This window comes from Oreochromis niloticus, linkage group LG9 (assembly GCF_001858045.2).
Source record: "Oreochromis niloticus isolate F11D_XX linkage group LG9, O_niloticus_UMD_NMBU, whole genome shotgun sequence".
Classification (NCBI taxonomy): Eukaryota; Metazoa; Chordata; class Actinopteri; order Cichliformes; family Cichlidae; genus Oreochromis; species Oreochromis niloticus.
Window position 1 is genome coordinate 11,798,167 of NC_031974.2, and position 18,468 is coordinate 11,816,634.

Genomic DNA, 18,468 nt, shown 5'->3' on the forward strand with positions numbered 1-18,468 from the left:
AAAAGTAAACAGGTACAACTTTCATCCTTTTCCCAATTCTTTAAAACTGACTTAAATAAACAGTAACCAGTTCTAACTATTTAATGTTCCACATAATACATACTTCATATACTGGTCTATAAACCAGAGTTGGACTCTAAATGTTGTCGAAGAGACTGTTGAATGCTTCAGCGGGATAGTTCATGTTTGTTGCTGTAGGTGGAAGTAAAGAACTTAACCTATAGCTGTTTTTGAAGTGTAAATTGCACTCAACACAAGTGTATGGAGGCAAGCTGAGAGTCTGTAACTATTAAAAAAAAAGCCCAGAAACAACAGTTACATCAGTCTTATTAATAGTGTGTCTATTACTAATGTGATAAAAGGATTTAATCTTTTAAATATCGACAACAAAGCAAAAACTGACTTTTAGCTGAGCATGGTAAAACCTTTCATGCTTTTGGAGACTTCTTAAAGGCACTTAGCCGCAATAGCACCCTCCTACTCAGCATATACTGCTGTGCAAAGAAGCCACACGGAAAAGTGTACCAGCACAACTGCTTTTGACTGATGTAACAACAAGCAACACCTTAAAAACTGTTCGCCACAAAATCATAGAACTTAGGAAATTAATTGTTTGGGGTTTTTTTAGCAAAAGCAAACTCCAACCATAGAAACTTTGTACCACTGTCAAACTGACTTCCATAATTCTGTCATACATTTCAATAAAGTAGCAAAGTAACACACAAGGCTGATGACACTTTTTCTTTTAATCTCTGATTGTATGTTTTTAACTCCACTGCAATCGCTCAGGCAGAACACTTTTAGTTTAAGATGATATATATATATATATAATATATATATGTATACATATGTAAAAGATTATATAGTCTTATATGTATAAGAAAGACATAATTTCGTGCTGCTCTGATACAATGACAATGAGCAGGCTGTGCAGACATCTGGAGACATCCGTCTCACACCAGCAGTACAGTCAGTGCCAGTCTTTCTTAAGCTTAAAACCGCATTAAAACCCATAGTTTCCTGTTGCACACAGACTGATACTAATGCACCTCTTCAATCAAAGCTCTGCTATTTTGCTCAAAAAATAGCGGGGCAATTCCCGTAAGTGGTATCTGCAGAAACTTGAACTAGAAAAGAATCTGCCTTTTATCCGCAGGGCGTTATATGATTATTATTAGTATGAAGGATGTTAGTAATCAGCCGAGCAAAAAAAAGTGAGTTACTGCAGCTGAGCAGGGTCAAAGCAGGTCAGATTTTACCTCGATCCTGGTCTCTCTGGGGAAGATGTTCAGGCCGCTCAGGAGGAGCCTTCCTGACCTCTGACTTTTTCTCTGCAGTCAGAGTTCAAAGGTTTTTTTGTCTTTCTTTATTTTTACTATTCCCCCCCCTTTATTATTATGTTTTTTTAAAGTTTCAGACCACAAAAACAAGCAGGAAGATGAGAGATGTTACCTGTGGTGTGTTTTGCCAACGGTGCACTTGGAGGGGGCGGTTTCTTTGGTCTCTGGAAACACATACAGATGCAGAAGCATCACAAAACCACATCTGCAGATTACAAACATCACTATAACCTGGAAAGTTTTGCGAGTCATGACAAAATCACCTCTTTCTCAACTTCTAGCAGCTTGACAAAGTTGTCTGGAAAGACACCTTGCCTTCCCCCGATCTCCCCCTTCCACCAGCCTGCATCGGCACAATCCTGGACAAAATCATTTTTAAGTATTTATTTGAATTTGCAGATGCCTGGAAGTGATGCGAACACCAAATCGCACAATGCATCACTTACCTTAGTGATGATGTTTATGATGTCCCCCTCTTTGATAGTGAGCTCGTCTTCATTTTGTGCTTCGTATGGAAAGAGGACTTTACACTGCTCCCGCCCTGACAGCCAATCAAAATGAGTCAAGTCAGTTTAATAGAACAAAACCATCAAAAAAGTCAGAAACAAGAGGGTTTAGACAAAGAAACCAAACTGGATTTGACCTACATAAATAGAAGAATGTGTTTTCATTACGCAAGAACGTCATCAACACACTTTACATCGAGCAAAAAATGTAATTTATAATTGGAAATATAAAAAAGTTCCAAATAATCCCTTTATTTGTTTTGTCTTTTTTTTATTAATGATCTTTTAAAGTCTTTTATCCATATGTTTTACAATTACAATAAACAATAATAATCCCTATCAGTGATCTATTAATGGACAGACGCGTTCACTCTGAAAAAAATAGTTTGTTCCCTTGTATAAACGGATGTGCTTGGACAAAAGTCCAAACAAGGAAGCACTTTCAAAACAGTGCAACAACATTAGACACTATGATGATAAGAAACAACGCTTTATTAGAATGAAAGGAAACCTGCATAAAGTGTAGGAAATGATAACGAACATGGTTTTTAGTTGACCGAATGGAACACATGAAGGGATGCACATGTATTTGAGATTTTATGACCCGTTCTCAGCATCATTGTTTAATGTGCAGGAACCAGGAGAATGCTGAGAAAGTTGAGAGTCAGTTTATCATTGTGGAAGGGTTTCCTTAAACCCACACAATGATTTTTCTCTTTAAAGTAACCAACAGGTTTTAGTACCTAATCCTGACTCCTAATTTAATATCTAAGCTTCATCAAACGCCAAGACGAAAGGGATCAAAAACGAAGGTAAATGCAAAAAAGTGGTCGCCAACAGACCTCGAACCCTTGTCTCAGGTATTGAGATTACATCACGTGTCATCTTACCTAACTAATGCACATTACGGACTGCTCATCAATTTGTTACCTGTTAAAAATTTGGCTGCTTGGTTGGGAAACCTTCTGTTTAGTATGCTTTGTTTTAGTCTTTTGTGATGCTTGCTGCTTCTAGCCTGCATGCAGTTAGTGTTTCAGCAAATATTCTTCTTTTAAATAAGATCTTCAAAACCTGTAAACCACTAAACCACAATTTTTCACTTCCTGCCACATGAAATAAGGCCAGATGATTGCATTTCGAGTGTGCAGAAAAAGGGCAAATTTGGGGATTTTTTTTTTCTATCAGGTCATTGTAACTTAGGTAACACATGTAACAACTGTAACGTGAAGGTGAGTACACATGTACAGTAATCCACTACATTTCTGAGTCATGTGATTACTGTATTGTGCTACTTTGGAACATGTTACATGCAACGCTGCTCCTTTTGCAGGCTTCTGTTCTTCTTCATGGTTGAAATCGTTGTTAAAGGGGTTTCCCTTTGTTAAAATATGACGAGTAAGGATTCCTGACCAAACGCCAGGATGTGATGAGCTGAAAGTGAGTTGTGTGTCGATTTGTCATTAACACAGTGTTTTTGCTAGAATCGCCTACACAACAGTTAAGCTGCAACTTCTCACCTTTGGTTTTGCTGTCAGGCTCAGTCTTCATGCTTTCAACTGCAACGCTTGCTGCTTTCCCGTCGCTGACCTGAGTGGGGGAAGAGATGTTGGAACATCTTAAGTTTCAGACTCTTTCACATTCTCATCTATGTTTTAACATACTTTTTTGTTTGGCACGTCCTGGTTTGAGTCATCATGTTTTCATCTTTTATTTATCAATTTGTACTGTGCAAAAGCCTCCTGCTAGCTCCCATTTCTTTAATAGGTGTAGCAATATTTACTGAAACATGGTAATATTAATGAAAATACAGGATTTAAGAAAAAAACATATTTTGTGCAATTCTAACGAGCTTGAAAGAAAATATTTAGTATGACCACCTTTGTACTTCAACACAGCCTAAACTGTCTTAGGCAAATGTTCTTTAATTTCTCTAAGTTGCCTTCAGGAATAGTTCTCCAGGCTTCTTTAAGGACATTCAAAGCTCTTTGGATGTTGGCTGCTTTTTGTTCTGTTCTCTCTGAAGGCGATCCCACACTGCTTCATTAATGTTGATGTCCTGGCTCTGGAAAGGCCAGTCCATGACTGATAGTGCTCCACTGTTTGTTTTTCTATCCAGGTATGTTTTTACTTCATTGGCAGTGTGTTTGTGATCATTGTCATGCTGAAAAATGAAACTACTGTCAATCAGATAATTTCCAGACAGCAATGCCTGGCAGATTAAAATCTAGTGGCTCTCTCTGTGTTCAACCTCAAACCATGCCAGAGCTTCCACTTTGTTTCCGAGATGGCTGTTTTACCTTTTCCCTGACCTCCATTGTACATACCGATGACCATTTCATTTGGATTCATCACTCCATCTTACCTGTTGTCACTGATTGTCAGCCCAGTTCATGTTCATGTCTGGCATACCTCAGCCTTTTGTCCTTATTTCCCTTCCTTAAGAAAGCCTTCTTGACAGAAACCCTTCCACTGAGACCATTTCTGATGAGTTTTTAGTGAACAGTAGATGAATCATTTGAAGGGCCGGATGTATTTCTCAAGTCCTGTGTAATGGCTTTACAAGATTTTTTTCTATTTCTTAAGGACATGACTTTTGAAAAACTGTTCATCTGCTGCAGATAGGTCTTAGTCTTGCCAGATTTTGTCCACTTTCCAAAGTTTCTTTTAAGGACACACTTTTAAGGACACAGCTTGTGAGACATGCCACATTTCTTGCTAATAGCTCTTTGAGAATCACCTTGTGGGTGCAAAACCAGTCAAACTCTTATCTTTGGCATTCTTCACAGAGTCAACTAAAGAAATGGCAACAAATTGTGTTTTTGTACCAGACTGCTAGTAACAAAAATAGCCCAAAAATACAGTTTAAAAAGTGGTTCTTTGCTAAGTTGTCTGTTATGTGTCGATACAACACTGGTTCATCCCTTGAGTTAAGTGCTTTGTTTATGCATGAATGATTCATACATCAGTGTTAAGTGGCTTAATAAACTAAACAAAGATCGCTCTGAAAATGGCCTGGTATAAGTACTGAAAATGAGTTAAGAGGCAGCCAATGTCCAAAGAAAAAACACTTTAGAAGAGTTAGAAGAAAACTCTGGCTCCTTGGAAGCAAAACATAAAGAAATGATGGCTGTCTTGAGGCTTTTGCACAGTATTGTATGTTTGTGCCTTTATTTAAATGCAAACATAAATCTGTAAAGCAAACATTTTGAAGTTTCTTTATAAATAATTTGACTTGACATTTCTGAATCTTCTTCAGGGCCTCATAGTATTCAAGTAACACACTCAGATTTTCCTAATTGCACTTCAAAGTAGCATCTTTGCTTGTCATTGAACTGAATTCAATGATGAGGAAAAATCAACCAAAAATAGGCTCGAGAATGGAGAACAGTACACAGTGACAGCAGTGACAGTCAGCACTGGTGAAACATTTCACAGAATCTCAGTCAAATTGGTAGTAAATAAACCACACATAATAGGAAAATAGGAACACTAGCCAAACAAAATGATGGGGGGAAAAAAATCAACCGTAAGGGTAAAAAGCAAGACTAACATAGCCGGTACATTTCCAGCCTAAGCAGATAATTAGAGAGGATGAGCTCAGATTCAGCACAAGAACCAACAGGCTGACTTGCTGATCATGTGGAACACGCACACGCTACAGCTACAGTGTGCGGGTGCCGTTAAAGCAGCCGTTGTTTCCCGGCTGGAGTGGATCCCTCATTCATGTTTGTGGAACCAGTGGTTGCTCTTCCACAGGAAAAATGCACACACACACAGCACTCAGTCTGGGAGAAAACACACACACTGCTTTCTTCTGTTCGGCCGGGAGAAGCCAACACCGCCGTGCCACCTCCTCTCCTCTCCAAACCCTCCCCTTTTCTGTCTTTTACCCTCCCTAATGAGACCCATGTGGAGCCACAAGCAAAGAGAGACCGTTAAAACATGGCAGAGAGGTTTTGTGCGATACTACTCTTCGAACAAGCAGAATTGAAATCATTCATGCCACATATGGTTTCCTATTGCAAAAACATAACTGTGAACACACAAATGCACACTTGCATATCCAGTCCTATAGAAGTAGCAGCATGAGAATATTATCATGACGTTCAACATATATCAAACCATAACAAACTCAAACATACAGTGTGAACACAATGAATACATGCTGATTGATCCTCACGTAACCCTTGAAGCTGCATGTACGGTGCAGGGTGCTACTTTATCACCTCATCACAGTAAAGCAGATCTTCACCGGGTTGGTATGGTGTGAAATTCAGTCAATACGCTGCAGGGTGTCAAACTGAGACATTAAACGTACACTGGTGGGAGTGAGTGGTGAGATGGTGGTTCTGTCAGCACACCCAACTGAGCTATAGTGTAAATGTAACAACTACAGAAAAGATTTTGAAGAGATCTTTGTGAGAGGTGTAAACAATGTAATGATTCGTTTTAAAAAAAAAACATCAGGTGAAACGCCGTCTTTTCAGATCATTCAAAAGATGCCTATAGGAAAACAAGGTCTTCTTTACCTCTGCTTTAAAAGTGAAAGTGCACTCTTTCTCCTCCACACCTCTGCAAATTCAAACCCCGTCACTTTTTTTTCTGAGGCTGCAGAGCCTCACCACCACACTGCCCTAGCTGATGGAAACAGTACATTTTTTCACAGACAATGAGACGGATGCTGAGTGGCTGTCTGCTCACAGCCGCTGCGCAACCAAATCAGATGTTAAACCAAAGACACTATTTGCAATTCTCAAACAATGTCCAGGTGTTACATAGATGGCTACTAAACTTTCATATTTAAACCCAGGTTCATGACATTTTAGCCTTGCCAGGTTGTGTCTGAACAGGTTTCAGAGAAAATTGCTCCATGATCTTAATTTCAAACATGCATTCACCTTGAAATAAGGCTGACGTGAAGGCTTTTAAAACAAATTTAAACAAAAAGAGAACTTAACTCCTGATGTTAATGTTTAAGATTTAACAACTGATCCTAAACATGCAGCTTTTATGTCACAGTGACCACTGAAATGAAGGTTTTCATCTCTTCATTGATTCATTTAGATAGTGGCTTCAAATTATGTATGTTTTTTTCCAATAAACTGCACAGAAGCAAGTTGCCAAGATGACTGGGTACAGTCAGTCCTCTAATCTCAGACACTAAGCAGGGTCGGGCCTGGTTAGTACTGGGAATACTAGCTGCTGTAATTTTTTTAATGGCTGTGGTACAGGAGGTAGAACAGGTCATTTACTTTAGGATGCAGGCTCTGCATCCTAAAGTATCCTTGGGTGAGATACTGAGTTGTTCTTAATGCCTTTATCCGAGTGTGAATGAGACGTGCTGTATAAATTGCCTTAAGTGATCAAGTACAGTAGAAGAGCGCTATATAAGCACCAGTCTATTTACAACTTACTTCTAAAAGTCCTTTCGTGTCACATGAGACAGGGTTTTGAAGTGACTCAAGAATGAAAATATAAAGTCAACATCACCAACAAGAAGAGGAAGTGGACCTTATAGCTGGGTTGTGGTTTTCATGTGTACAACATGTTTTAACAAACTTCTAGCCACTTAAGTTAACTTTTTATGGCAGTTTACATGCATGCCTGGCCAAAGCTGATGTTTGCACTCTGGATTTAAAATATCATCATGTCATCATTGTATCCATATCAGATTGAGAGTTCAGAGCCAGAAACTATTGATCTACCCAAAAGTAGATCTACCCATTTGATTTGGAGTGTTGCTACATCACAGCAAAAACTCCTTTATTTATCTGTCTCGCCATCTCACTAAGAAAGAAATGCTGTACACGGGAACTGTTGGGGGGGGGGGGTACACTTACTAGTACTGGGCTGGACCCCGTTTTGCCTTCAGAACGACCTTAATTATTCATGTCATAGATTCAACAAGTGGCTGGAAACACTCCTCAGAGAATCACATACTTGCTCCAGATTTGTTGGCAGCACATTCCAAAGGTGCTCCATTGGACTGAGATCTGGTGACTGTGGAGGCCATATGACCACAGTGAACTCATTGTCACTGTGGTCATAGAAGGATATGATTAGCAAAAGTACTTAAAGTGGGCTGTGGTGTTTTAAATGATGTTTAGCTGGTACTAAGAGGATCAAATTATGGTAAGGAAATATCCCCCCACACCATTACACCACCAACAATCTGAACCGTTGATACAAAGCAGGATGGATCCATCCTTTCATGTTGTTTAGGCCTAATTCTGACCCTACCAACCAAATGTTGCCGCAATAATCAAGACTGGTCACATCAGACAACAGTTTTCCAATTTTCTATTGTCCAATTTGGAGAATAAAAATTGGCTTCAATTTCTAGTTCTTGGCTGACAGGAGTGGCACCCGGTGTGGTCTTCTGCTCCCGTGGCCTACCTGCTTGAACATTCAATGTGCACTTCTGCCTTTCCATCAGTTTGAAGTAGTTTGGCCATTCTCCTCTGACATCAACAAGGCATTTTCACCCAGAGAACTGACCCTCACTGCATGTTTTCTCTTTTCCAAACCATTCTCCGTAAACTCTAGTTTGGAAAAAACCCAGGGGATTCCCAGTTATTTAACCATGTCACGTTCAAAGTCACTTAAATCACCTTTCTTCCTCATTCTCACGGTCAGTTAGAACTTCAGTAGCTTGTCTTGACCATACTGCATGCTTAAATGCACCAAGTCTCTGCTGTCTCTCTTTCGCATCAGGTCCCCACTAGTTTCTATTTCACATCCAATGACTTTTTCTCAGGTGACAGTTGATGTCAAGCCTGAGTGACTTTGAGTCACTACAATGAAAAAAAAAAGAAAAGAGGAACCGCTGAGCACACACTAAGAAAAGTGTTTCCATTTGCTGCAATGGCAATAATCCAAATTATAAACACCTGCGTTAAACTAGCATGTGGTCACTCTGCATCTGTGCAGCAAGCCACACCACTCAGTCGCAGACACACACACACACACACACACACACGTACAAACAACCGACCGTTCAGTTGAAAAGTTACATGGCCTCGTGTGACTCACCCAGATGGATACTCCTGCCGCTTCCTCTGGAGCCTCATTACTGAGTGAGGAGACGAGTCTCACCATAAAGCAGCATAATAGCCTCCCACTAACAGGGCAGGCTGACAAACATCCTTCACTTACACACACAGACACACACACACACACACACACACACACACAGTCTGCTGCTAAATAGGAGGCTTTGATGACCAGTGTGCTGGTTTTAATGACCGTTTTACGCTCTTTAAACACACCTTCATCGACATAGGTAATGTTCTTTATTTCTACCTTTGTCCTAATGAATGTTTAAGCAGCATTTCACTTTCAGGCTGTTTGCGTCTGTAATTTTTAGCTGCTGACTTTTCGTGGCATACAAGTTAACATTTTTTGTTTTTCTTTAATAAAGACTTTAAGTTTCTTGATTGCCAGCATTTTCTTACTAATACTGCCATTAAAGTTCCCTTTAATTACCATCCCTGTTCACCAAGATTGACTGTTTAGACATCTCACTTTTAAATGTACAGTACAGTAAATTGACAGACAAACCCAAGACAATATCCTTCAATGGAAACTACTAAGCCAAAAAAAGTTGGGTGAGGTTACCTTGGCTTTCAGTTCACAAAGCTGTCTACAAACTGGACTATTTTATGCCCAGTTTTAAATATTTGTGGTTTAAAACAGGAGCCAAAATATAAAAAATCATATTTTTATTGCTTATATTTCCCCCGTTTTGGTGTCCCAAACACTTCTTCAGCATAAAACACACATAAAACCATCATCTTTTAGGCTGCTTTGTTGGTGAACTAGCCCTTTAAGTCTATATCCATAACTCTTCCATTGTCATCCCAACATGTCAAGTATCAATTTTGTAGTATTTAATACCCAAAAATGTCTTCCTGGTGGCTGTTATCTCTTTTTCTGTATTTCCCTGAGAAATATTTACAAAACTTGCTGACAACAGTGTGAAAAGCAAAAACATACATTGCTTAAAACTCGTGCCTCACCCGGCCTTATGTTGTTACGCTGTTTAATTTCCAATGAAGAAGAGAAGAATATGCAGAAGATAAAAATAAAATGAATAAGGAGGGCACAGCCCTCTCCTTACCCTCCAAAAATAAGCCGACAAAACCCGTCCCTACCGTCTTTTTCTGCGTCTCCAGTTAAACTCGGACGAGGCTTTGCTACATCAGCTCACGCAGCAGGAGAATAGATGTGAATATGTAGACGTCAGTGAAAAGCTGTATCAACTCCCTTCCCCTCTCCTGCTCTCTCTCTGTCTGCCCTACTGCGCTCTCACTTCTGCTTTGCTTGTCAATTCCCTACAGGATGTGTGTGTGCATGTGTGTGTGTGCATGTGTGTTAACATAAAACCACTTCCTGTGCTGTAAAACTGAAGCTGAGGAAGGGGCGGCCCAAAGGCTGTGACTTCCTTCCCTCGTTGCTTATGATGATAATTTTTTAAAAAGTCTATAAAATAGAGTGTATAAACAAGAATGTGTATACTTGTATTACCTTCATTGTGGGGACCTGTTTACTAAATTGCCTTATGGGGACAAAACAGACCCCATAGTGCTAGTCATTTAATTTTAGACTGATTACTTGGTTTATTGTTACTGTGTGTCTCCAGGAAGTGAACATAAGTGACACAAACACAGCTGGGTGTGTGTGACTCACCTTGTCCCCCTCCAAGTCCATGTCCATTGAGCGAGGCCTGAGCTTGATGGGCTGGTCTTTAAAGATATTACCAAACCCAAACCCTCTGAGCTGACCCTAGGGGGTTTAAAGAGGTATAATGAAAAACAGCATTATCTTTTAAAGGAGCAGTCCAACCAAAATCATAAATAGGAAAGAAAAACAACAACAAAAGCTCCCTTTGTGCTCATGCATTGACCCTGTAAAGTTTCATTTCTCCATCTATGACTCAGAATGTACTCAGTTACCACCACCACCCCTGCATCATAATCCTCGTCTGTTATGTCTGTCTGTATGCTTCCTCTGTTCCAGACATTTCTGTTGCCAAAATAAGGCCAGGTGCTAGGAACACTAGATCGGGTTGTGCTGCTGACTGATGTTATACCTTAATATGACCTTACATGAAGCTCATAGTAATTCAATTGCAGTGTCTCCATGTGGTATAAACCACAGAGAGTAAACAACATTTGGAATGCCTAGGATAGTTTCCAGCTTTTCATGGGATCATTTTCTTTTTTTGTGATGATTGTTCTGACTGTAACTTGAGTTGAGTAGTTTACCGCTTTGCTTTGAACATGATACAATTTTTTAAATTACCAGAAAGTTGTTACATATTCCCATCTTTACCATTCTTTTATCTTTCCCTTGAGCCATAGTTAATATATTGAAATGAAAAACTGGGAAGAAGAAATTCATTCATTAAAAATTAGCTTGAGATATAATTTATGTTTAATTAAAATGGTCACTATTAATTTTAACTCAACCTACAAATTTATGGACAAACTAGCTGTGGAGTGCTAATAATTAGCTATATGCACTAACCATCCAAATCACTATAACCACCCTCATTATATTGTTTAGATGCCCCTTATGCCAATCAGCAGTCTCTGAGCAGTCAGAGGATGGGCATAGGATTATGGGAAGTACAGATTTTCTCATTGCATGCAGTCTTTGTAAAGATTCAGAATCTGCACTTTGTATTCCCCTCACCCTCAAAGACAGCAGGCTTTGAAAGAAAAAAACGTGAAGAGGTCAAATTCCTGATAAATTCAGATAATGTTATGAGTCGTTCATCCTAAAGTAACACACAGATGACATTTTAAGAGAGGATCAGTGAGACTCACTTGTCCTGCCTACTTTTTTTACATTTTATGGCTGACTTTATAGTGGAGGTTCCCCCCCCCCCAAGAAAGCTCGTAGTGTTGGGTATTATGACGAGGTAACACTCAGTAAACAAGTATTTGACTGATTACCTTCTTGGGAGGGATTTCTGACCCTGTTTCTGACCGACTGTCCCCACCGTCACTTTCACTGCTTGGGCTGTCCTTATCTACAGACACACAAATAATGCACAACATATCTTAGTTTGGTGCAGCAATGCAAAAAGGGCTGACTTAATTAAATAATTCAAAGCTTAGAAAATAAACAACAAATCTTGTAATCAGAAGCAGTGACTGATTATTTTAAATATAGATATGTATGTAGATGTGTCCCCACGCTCTGATTAGCTGTAACTCACTTGTGCGTCCACTGCGGTTCTCCTCCTGTGAGTCCAAAGAGGGCGTCTCTGAATCAGTGAGGATCTCTTTGGTGAAGTTGGAGGGAAACATGCCAGTCTTCCCATTAAGAACTCCCTCCCACCAGCCCTCCTCTACCTGAACATACACAGTTACACAACACGGACAACATGCATTAACACATGTTTATACACTCAGATATACATAGATTTACTCCTTTAAATATAATAATTAGTGAACAAAAACAATGTTCTTTACAAGCAATAAAGCCTAAAAAAAGCTTTTTCTGAAATATAGGACAGCATTGTGTTGATCACCAAAGATGACTGAGAGAAAAAAATAAATAACTAATATATAAAGAAAACATGAGAATTTCAACATCTTAATTATTTAAAAGAATATAAATATAAATGTACACATGTTTAAAATATTTCAATAATTTAAAAGTAAAACTTAAATTTTTTTAATATTTTTTAAAAATACATACTATTTAAACATTTTATTTTATCTATTTTTTTTCTTTTTGTACATTTGATGAAATAAAACTTCAGTTTCTCGTATTTTCTTCCTGCATTTCATTTTTTAATATGGCAATTTAAAAATTTGACTTCACTTGAGTAGATATATTTTGCTAAATTTTCTTACTCTTTTTCAAAAGGGACGGGGGGGAAAAAAACACCATTTCTCTCTTTCAGTTTTTAAACCGTGAAGAAATGGCTACCAAGTACTTGTAAATGTCTAATTCAGGGTGAAAGCCTGGAGCTTTCCTTGGTGTCTTATGGCAAATGGTTGGCTATAGCATAAAAAGGTTGCCAGTCCGTTGCCGCACTCATTACCCATTATTATAACTGGGAAACTCATTCTTCTGAGAAAGCCCGAAAGCTCCAGAACTGCTATGTGGACCTTAATGTGAGATTGTAATCTATAACCTAAAATTGTATTTTTATGCTATTTTGCATTTTCTTTCTGGTTTTACATTGTAGGCTCATAATGTAGTTCTCACCTCTGATATGATCTCAATCACATCTCCTATTTTCAGCTCCAGCTCATCTTCGTGTTGAGGAACGTAGCTAAACGCAGCCTTACATCTTCGTTTACGGATCTGCTCTCCTGCACAGCACACGTACACACAGCCACCACAACCACATAAACAGAAAGAGAATACACACACACACAGTTTATATGTAGATATGTTTAAGACTTGCATGTAACATAATGAGCTCACACACTTATCTGTAATCAGTGCTTTACAGAGACTAAGCAGGTGTTACAGACTGATTAAAAGCCATCATGGCTGAAGCCTTTCATGGCGACCTTTGACCTTTTAGCTAGAGGGCAGCCTAACCATTACTGACACCAAGCACTTCATATTGGCCTTGCAGTTGTTTGCCTTACACTCATTACCCTGCTCATTACTCTTGACTCATCCTACAGCAGCTGAGGCATTAAGACATGACCCTGCACCTTCTCTTTTGTCCACAAGGTGTCAGTCTTCTTCACCTTATATTTCAATGTGTAGCCTGTGCAGTATTTACAGAGGCTGGTTCAATAGATAGTGATTATAAAGAAGGGATGTGGAATTCAAGCAAAACAAGAGGAGCATATTAATCGAATGTGTACAACCATGTATTAAATTTAAACCACTGGTTCTTGGAGTAATGTCAATTGTTAACCTGATAAAAAAAAAATGTTTTAAAAGCTGCTATTTGTATCACACTCCTCCTTAATAGGACGAAAACACCCAGACTGAAATTGTGTGGTCGTGCTGTGTATGCGATTATGTTTATGCTTTACATCTTCTTCTTCTTCTTCTCCTTCCCTCATTGTCTTGTTGCAGTTGTTTGGCAACTTTTTAAGGTCTTTTATATCTCTTTGTCTCTACTTTGCCTCTTTGAAGTCATCTTCAAGCTGTTTTGACTCAGCGTGAGTTTGAGATTATTTTTTTTGCTCATACTGTTTTCTTGTGGTCATTTCTTACAATAGTGTCCTTTAGTTTTGGTTATCACCATTATCACTGTGGTTTTTGTGTGATGCTTACGCTTACTTTCCATCTTATTTTAAAGAATTATGTCCTGTGTATCCCTGCTGTCTTACTTCCCCTCTTTGTTATTTTCTTACACTCAGTATATCCAGCTTCACTCTCATTAGCTTCACCTGTGTTCACTTAGTTTTCTGTATTTACAGCCCTCCTGATCTCCTTGTTGTTTGTTAGTTTGTTGAGTTTATCCACCACCTTCCTTGTCTGTCTGTGTGTCTTCTGTCAGCTTTCTCGTGCCTGGACTAATTGCCTGAATTTGGATTTTTTTTCTCTGACACCTGGCCTTGTTTGGAATTCTGTTTGGATAATCCTGCTTGTGCACACCAGTGCCTTTTGTTCGTTCGTTCATGTAATTCTGTCAAAACGTTTACCTGCCTCCCTTTATCCTGCATCTTTTGGCTCCATCTTATGAACGGAACTCCAGAGTATAACAATTTCTTGATGCATGTTTTTATATTCCTTTGCCATGAATTTGCTCCTTTAGTCTAATTTGCAAATCACTAAAAATTTAATTGACTGCCAAACAAAGTAATCCATCCATGACACTAATAGGCTAATTACCTATCCAGTGACTCCAATATAGATGCACAGATACTACCCTGGAGCATATAGTGACTGTCTAGTATGTGTATGCATGTTCAGCAGTGCTTGACCCAAATCCTTCCTCACATTAACAGGATCTATATTTAGGCCTGAAGCCTTAAAGCTACTGAATGACCACAGTGTATGAATGTAGGAGGCAGAGCCGAGTACCTTTCCTGCCTGGTCGTACGGTGGAGTCCAGCACGGGGCTAGCACTGCCGTTGGCGAGGTCAGGTCTGATTGTGCTTGCCTGTCCTCCATCCCTCTTCCCCTCCTTCTTTATCTCCTATAGAAAGAGGAGCACAGGTTAGAGAAATCTAGGTTACAGAGACATATACAGTAAAAATAAGACTAGCCAGGATTTAATAAATGACAGTATTAAAGCATCTTTGTCTAAATGCCAGCTTTTTTTAAAAACAGAATTACAGATTTTCACTGCCAAAAAAGAAAAAGTAATCCCATTTCTCAACAATAATTTTGCTTAATATGATGCAACCTAGTCTGACTCAAGTAAAAATGCTTGTGATTCAGTGTAAATGTCAAATTTATTATAGATTTGTATTTTTACTTATTTCAGAGTGGCACTTCACTCAAACGGAAAGAAAAACAGCATAAACAGTGATGTCATGTGCAGTCATTCACGTCTTTGGGCATTTGATAGTTTTATGGGATAAATTATGGGCTGAATCATCATCACGAGACACGATTTACCGCTGTGGTGCTCAACAGAGAAATGGGCTCGAATTATATTAGATTCAATTCAATTCAATTCAATTCAATTTTATTTATATAGCGCCAAATCACAACAAAAGTCGCCTCAAGGCGCTTTATATTGTACAGTAGATAGCACAATAATAAATACAGAGAAAAACCCAACAATCATATGACCCCCTATGAGCAAGCACTTTGGCGACAGTGGGAAGGAAAAACTCCCTTTTAACAGGAAGAAACCTCCGGCAGAACCAGGCTCAGGGAGGGGCGGCCATCTGCTGCGACCGGTTGGGGTGAAAGAAGGAAAACAGGATGAAAGACATGCTGTGGAAGAGAGACAGAGATTAATAACAGATATGATTCGATGCAGAGAGGTCTATTAGCACATAGTGAGTGAGAAAGGTGACTGGAAGGGAAAAACTCAATGCATCATGGGAATCCCCGGCAGCCTACGTCTATTGCAGCATAACTAAGGGAGGATTCAGGGTCACCTGGTCCAGCCCTAACTATATGCTTTAGCAAAAAGGAAAGTTTTAAGCCTAATCTTGAAAGTAGAGATAGTGTCTGTCTCCCGAATCCAAACTGGAAGTTGGTTCCACAGAAGAGGGGCCTGAAAACTGAAGGCTCTGCCTCCCATTCTACTTTTAAATACTCTAGGAACAACAAGTAGGCCTGCAGTGCAAGAGCGAAGTGCTCTAATAGGGTGATATGGTACTACAAGGTCATTAAGATAAGATGGGGCCTGATTATTTAAGACCTTGTATGTGAGGAGCAGGATTTTGAATTCAATTCTGGATTTAACAGGAAGCCAATGAAGGGAAGCCAAAACAGGAGAAATATGCTCTCTCTTTCTAGTCCCTGTCAGGACTCTTGCTGCAGCATTTTGGATTAGCTGAAGGCTTCTCAGCGAGTTTTTAGGACTTCCTGATAATAGTGAATTACAGTAGTCCAGCCTGGAAGTAATAAATGCATGAACTAGTTTTTCAGCATCACTCTGAGACAGGATATTTCTAATTTTAGAGATGTTGCGCAAATGGAAGAAAGCAGTCTTACATATTTGTTTAATATGTGCATTGAAGGACATGTCCTGGTCAAAAATGACTCCAAGGTTTCTCACAGTGTTACTGGAGGCCAAGGTAATGCCATCCAGAGTAAGAATCTGCTTAGATACCATATTTCTAAGATTTTCAGGGCCGAGTACAATAACCTCAGTTTTATCTGAATTAAGAAGCAGAAAGTTAGCGGCCATCCAGGTCTTTATGTCTTTAAGACATTCCTGCAGTTTAACTAATTGGTGTGTGTTACCTGGCTTCATGGATAGATAGAGCTGCGTGTCATCTGCATAGCAGTGAAAATTTATGCTATGTCTTCTAATGATGTTGCCTAGGGGAAGCATGTATAAAGTAAATAGAATTGGTCCTAGCACTGAACCCTGTGGAACACCATAATTGACCTTAGTGTCTGAAGAGGACTCTCCATTTACATGTACAAACTGGAGTCTATTAGATAGATATGATACAAACCACTGCAGTGCAGTACCTGTAATACCTACAGCATGTTCTAATCGCTCTAATAGGATATTATGGTCAACAGTATCGAACGCAGCACTGAGGTCTAGCAGGACAAGCACAGAGATGAGTCCACTGTCAGAGGCCATAAGAAGATCATTTGTAACCTTCACTAAAGCTGTTTCTGTGCTGTGATGAGCTCTGAAACCTGACTGAAATGCTTCAAATAAGCCATTCCTCTGCAGATGATCAGTTAGCTGTTTGACAACTACTCTTTCAAGGATTTTTGATATGAAAGGAAGGTTGGAGATTGGCCTATAATTAGCTAAGACAGCTGGGTCTAGAGATGGCTTTTTAAGTAAAGGTTTAACTACAGCCACCTTGAAGGCCTGTGGTACATAGCCGATTATTAGAGATAGGTTGATCATATTTAAGATCGAAGAATTAATTAATGGCAGGACTTCTTTGAGCAGTTTTGTAGGAATGGGGTCTAAAAGACACGTTGATGGTTTGGAGGAATTAATTATTGAAGTTAACTCAGAAAGATCAATTGGAGAAAAAGAGTCTAACTTAACATTGATGGTACTAAGAGTAGCTGTAGATAATATTACATCTGTGGGATGATTATTGGTAATTTTTTCTCTAATGATAAAAATTTTATTTGTGAAGAAGTTCATGAAGTCATTACTAGTTAACGTTAAAGGGATGGTTGGCTCAGTAGAGCTCTGACTTTTTGTCAGCCTGGCTACAGTGCTGAAGAGAAACCTGGGGTTGTTCTTATTTTCTTCAATCAGTGACGAATAGTAAGATGTTCTGGCTTTGCGGAGGGCTTTCTTATAAAGCAGCAAACTATTTCTCCAGGCTAAATGATGATCCTCTAAATTTGTGACACGCCATTTCCTCTCCAGCTTACGAGTTATCTGCTTTAGGCTACGTGTTTGAGAGTTATACCACGGAGTCAGGTACTTCGGATTTGAGGCCTTAGTTTTCACAGGAGCTACAGTATCCAGAGTCGTACGTAGTGAGGAGGTAAAATTATTAACAAGATAATCGACCTCTGTTGGAGTAGCGTTCAGATAGCTGCTCTGCTCTATGTTGGTACAGGGCATTGAAGATGATAACAGTGGGTGGATTATATTCTTAAACTTAGTTACAGCACTTTCAGAAAGACATCTACTGTGATAAAGTCTACTCTCCACTGCTGTGTAATCAATTATTGTAAATGTAAATGTTATCAGGAAATGATCAGACAGCAGAGGGTTTTCAGGAAACACTGTTAAATGTTCAGTTTCTATGCCATATGTTAAAACAAGATCTAGAGTGTGATTAAAGTGGTGGGTGGGTTCTTTTACATTTTGAGAGAAGCCAATTGAGTCTAATAACAGATTAAATGCGATGTTGAGGCTGTCATTTTTAGCATCTACATGGATGTTAAAATCACCCACAATAATTATTTTATCTGAGCTGAGCACTAAATCAGATAAAAAGTCTGAGAAATCAGAGAGAAACTCTGTGTAAGGCCCAGGTGGACGATAGATGATAACAAGTAAGACTGGTTTC

At 39.1% G+C, this 18,468-nt stretch overlaps 1 protein-coding gene across 2 annotated transcripts in view; it reads right to left on the reverse strand.

Moving 5' to 3' along the window:
- The window catches only part of sh3kbp1 (SH3-domain kinase binding protein 1), a 59,944-nt gene that overhangs the window by 19,794 nt on the left and 21,682 nt on the right, over positions 1 to 18,468 (reverse strand). The window contains exons 3-12 of one of the 2 annotated variants that reach the window (XM_005449077.4): positions 14,861 to 14,975; positions 13,073 to 13,179; positions 12,072 to 12,207; positions 11,806 to 11,882; positions 10,535 to 10,630; positions 3,364 to 3,433; positions 1,787 to 1,881; positions 1,604 to 1,699; positions 1,453 to 1,504; positions 1,260 to 1,331 (exon numbers count right to left, since the gene is read on the reverse strand). In XM_005449077.4, coding sequence (XP_005449134.1) covers positions 1,260 to 1,331; positions 1,453 to 1,504; positions 1,604 to 1,699; positions 1,787 to 1,881; positions 3,364 to 3,433; positions 10,535 to 10,630; positions 11,806 to 11,882; positions 12,072 to 12,207; positions 13,073 to 13,179; positions 14,861 to 14,975 — 916 coding nt within the window. The remainder of the gene's footprint in view (positions 1 to 1,259; positions 1,332 to 1,452; positions 1,505 to 1,603; positions 1,700 to 1,786; positions 1,882 to 3,363; positions 3,434 to 10,534; positions 10,631 to 11,805; positions 11,883 to 12,071; positions 12,208 to 13,072; positions 13,180 to 14,860; positions 14,976 to 18,468) is intronic. The other variant, XM_025910348.1, reaches the window with a different exon arrangement.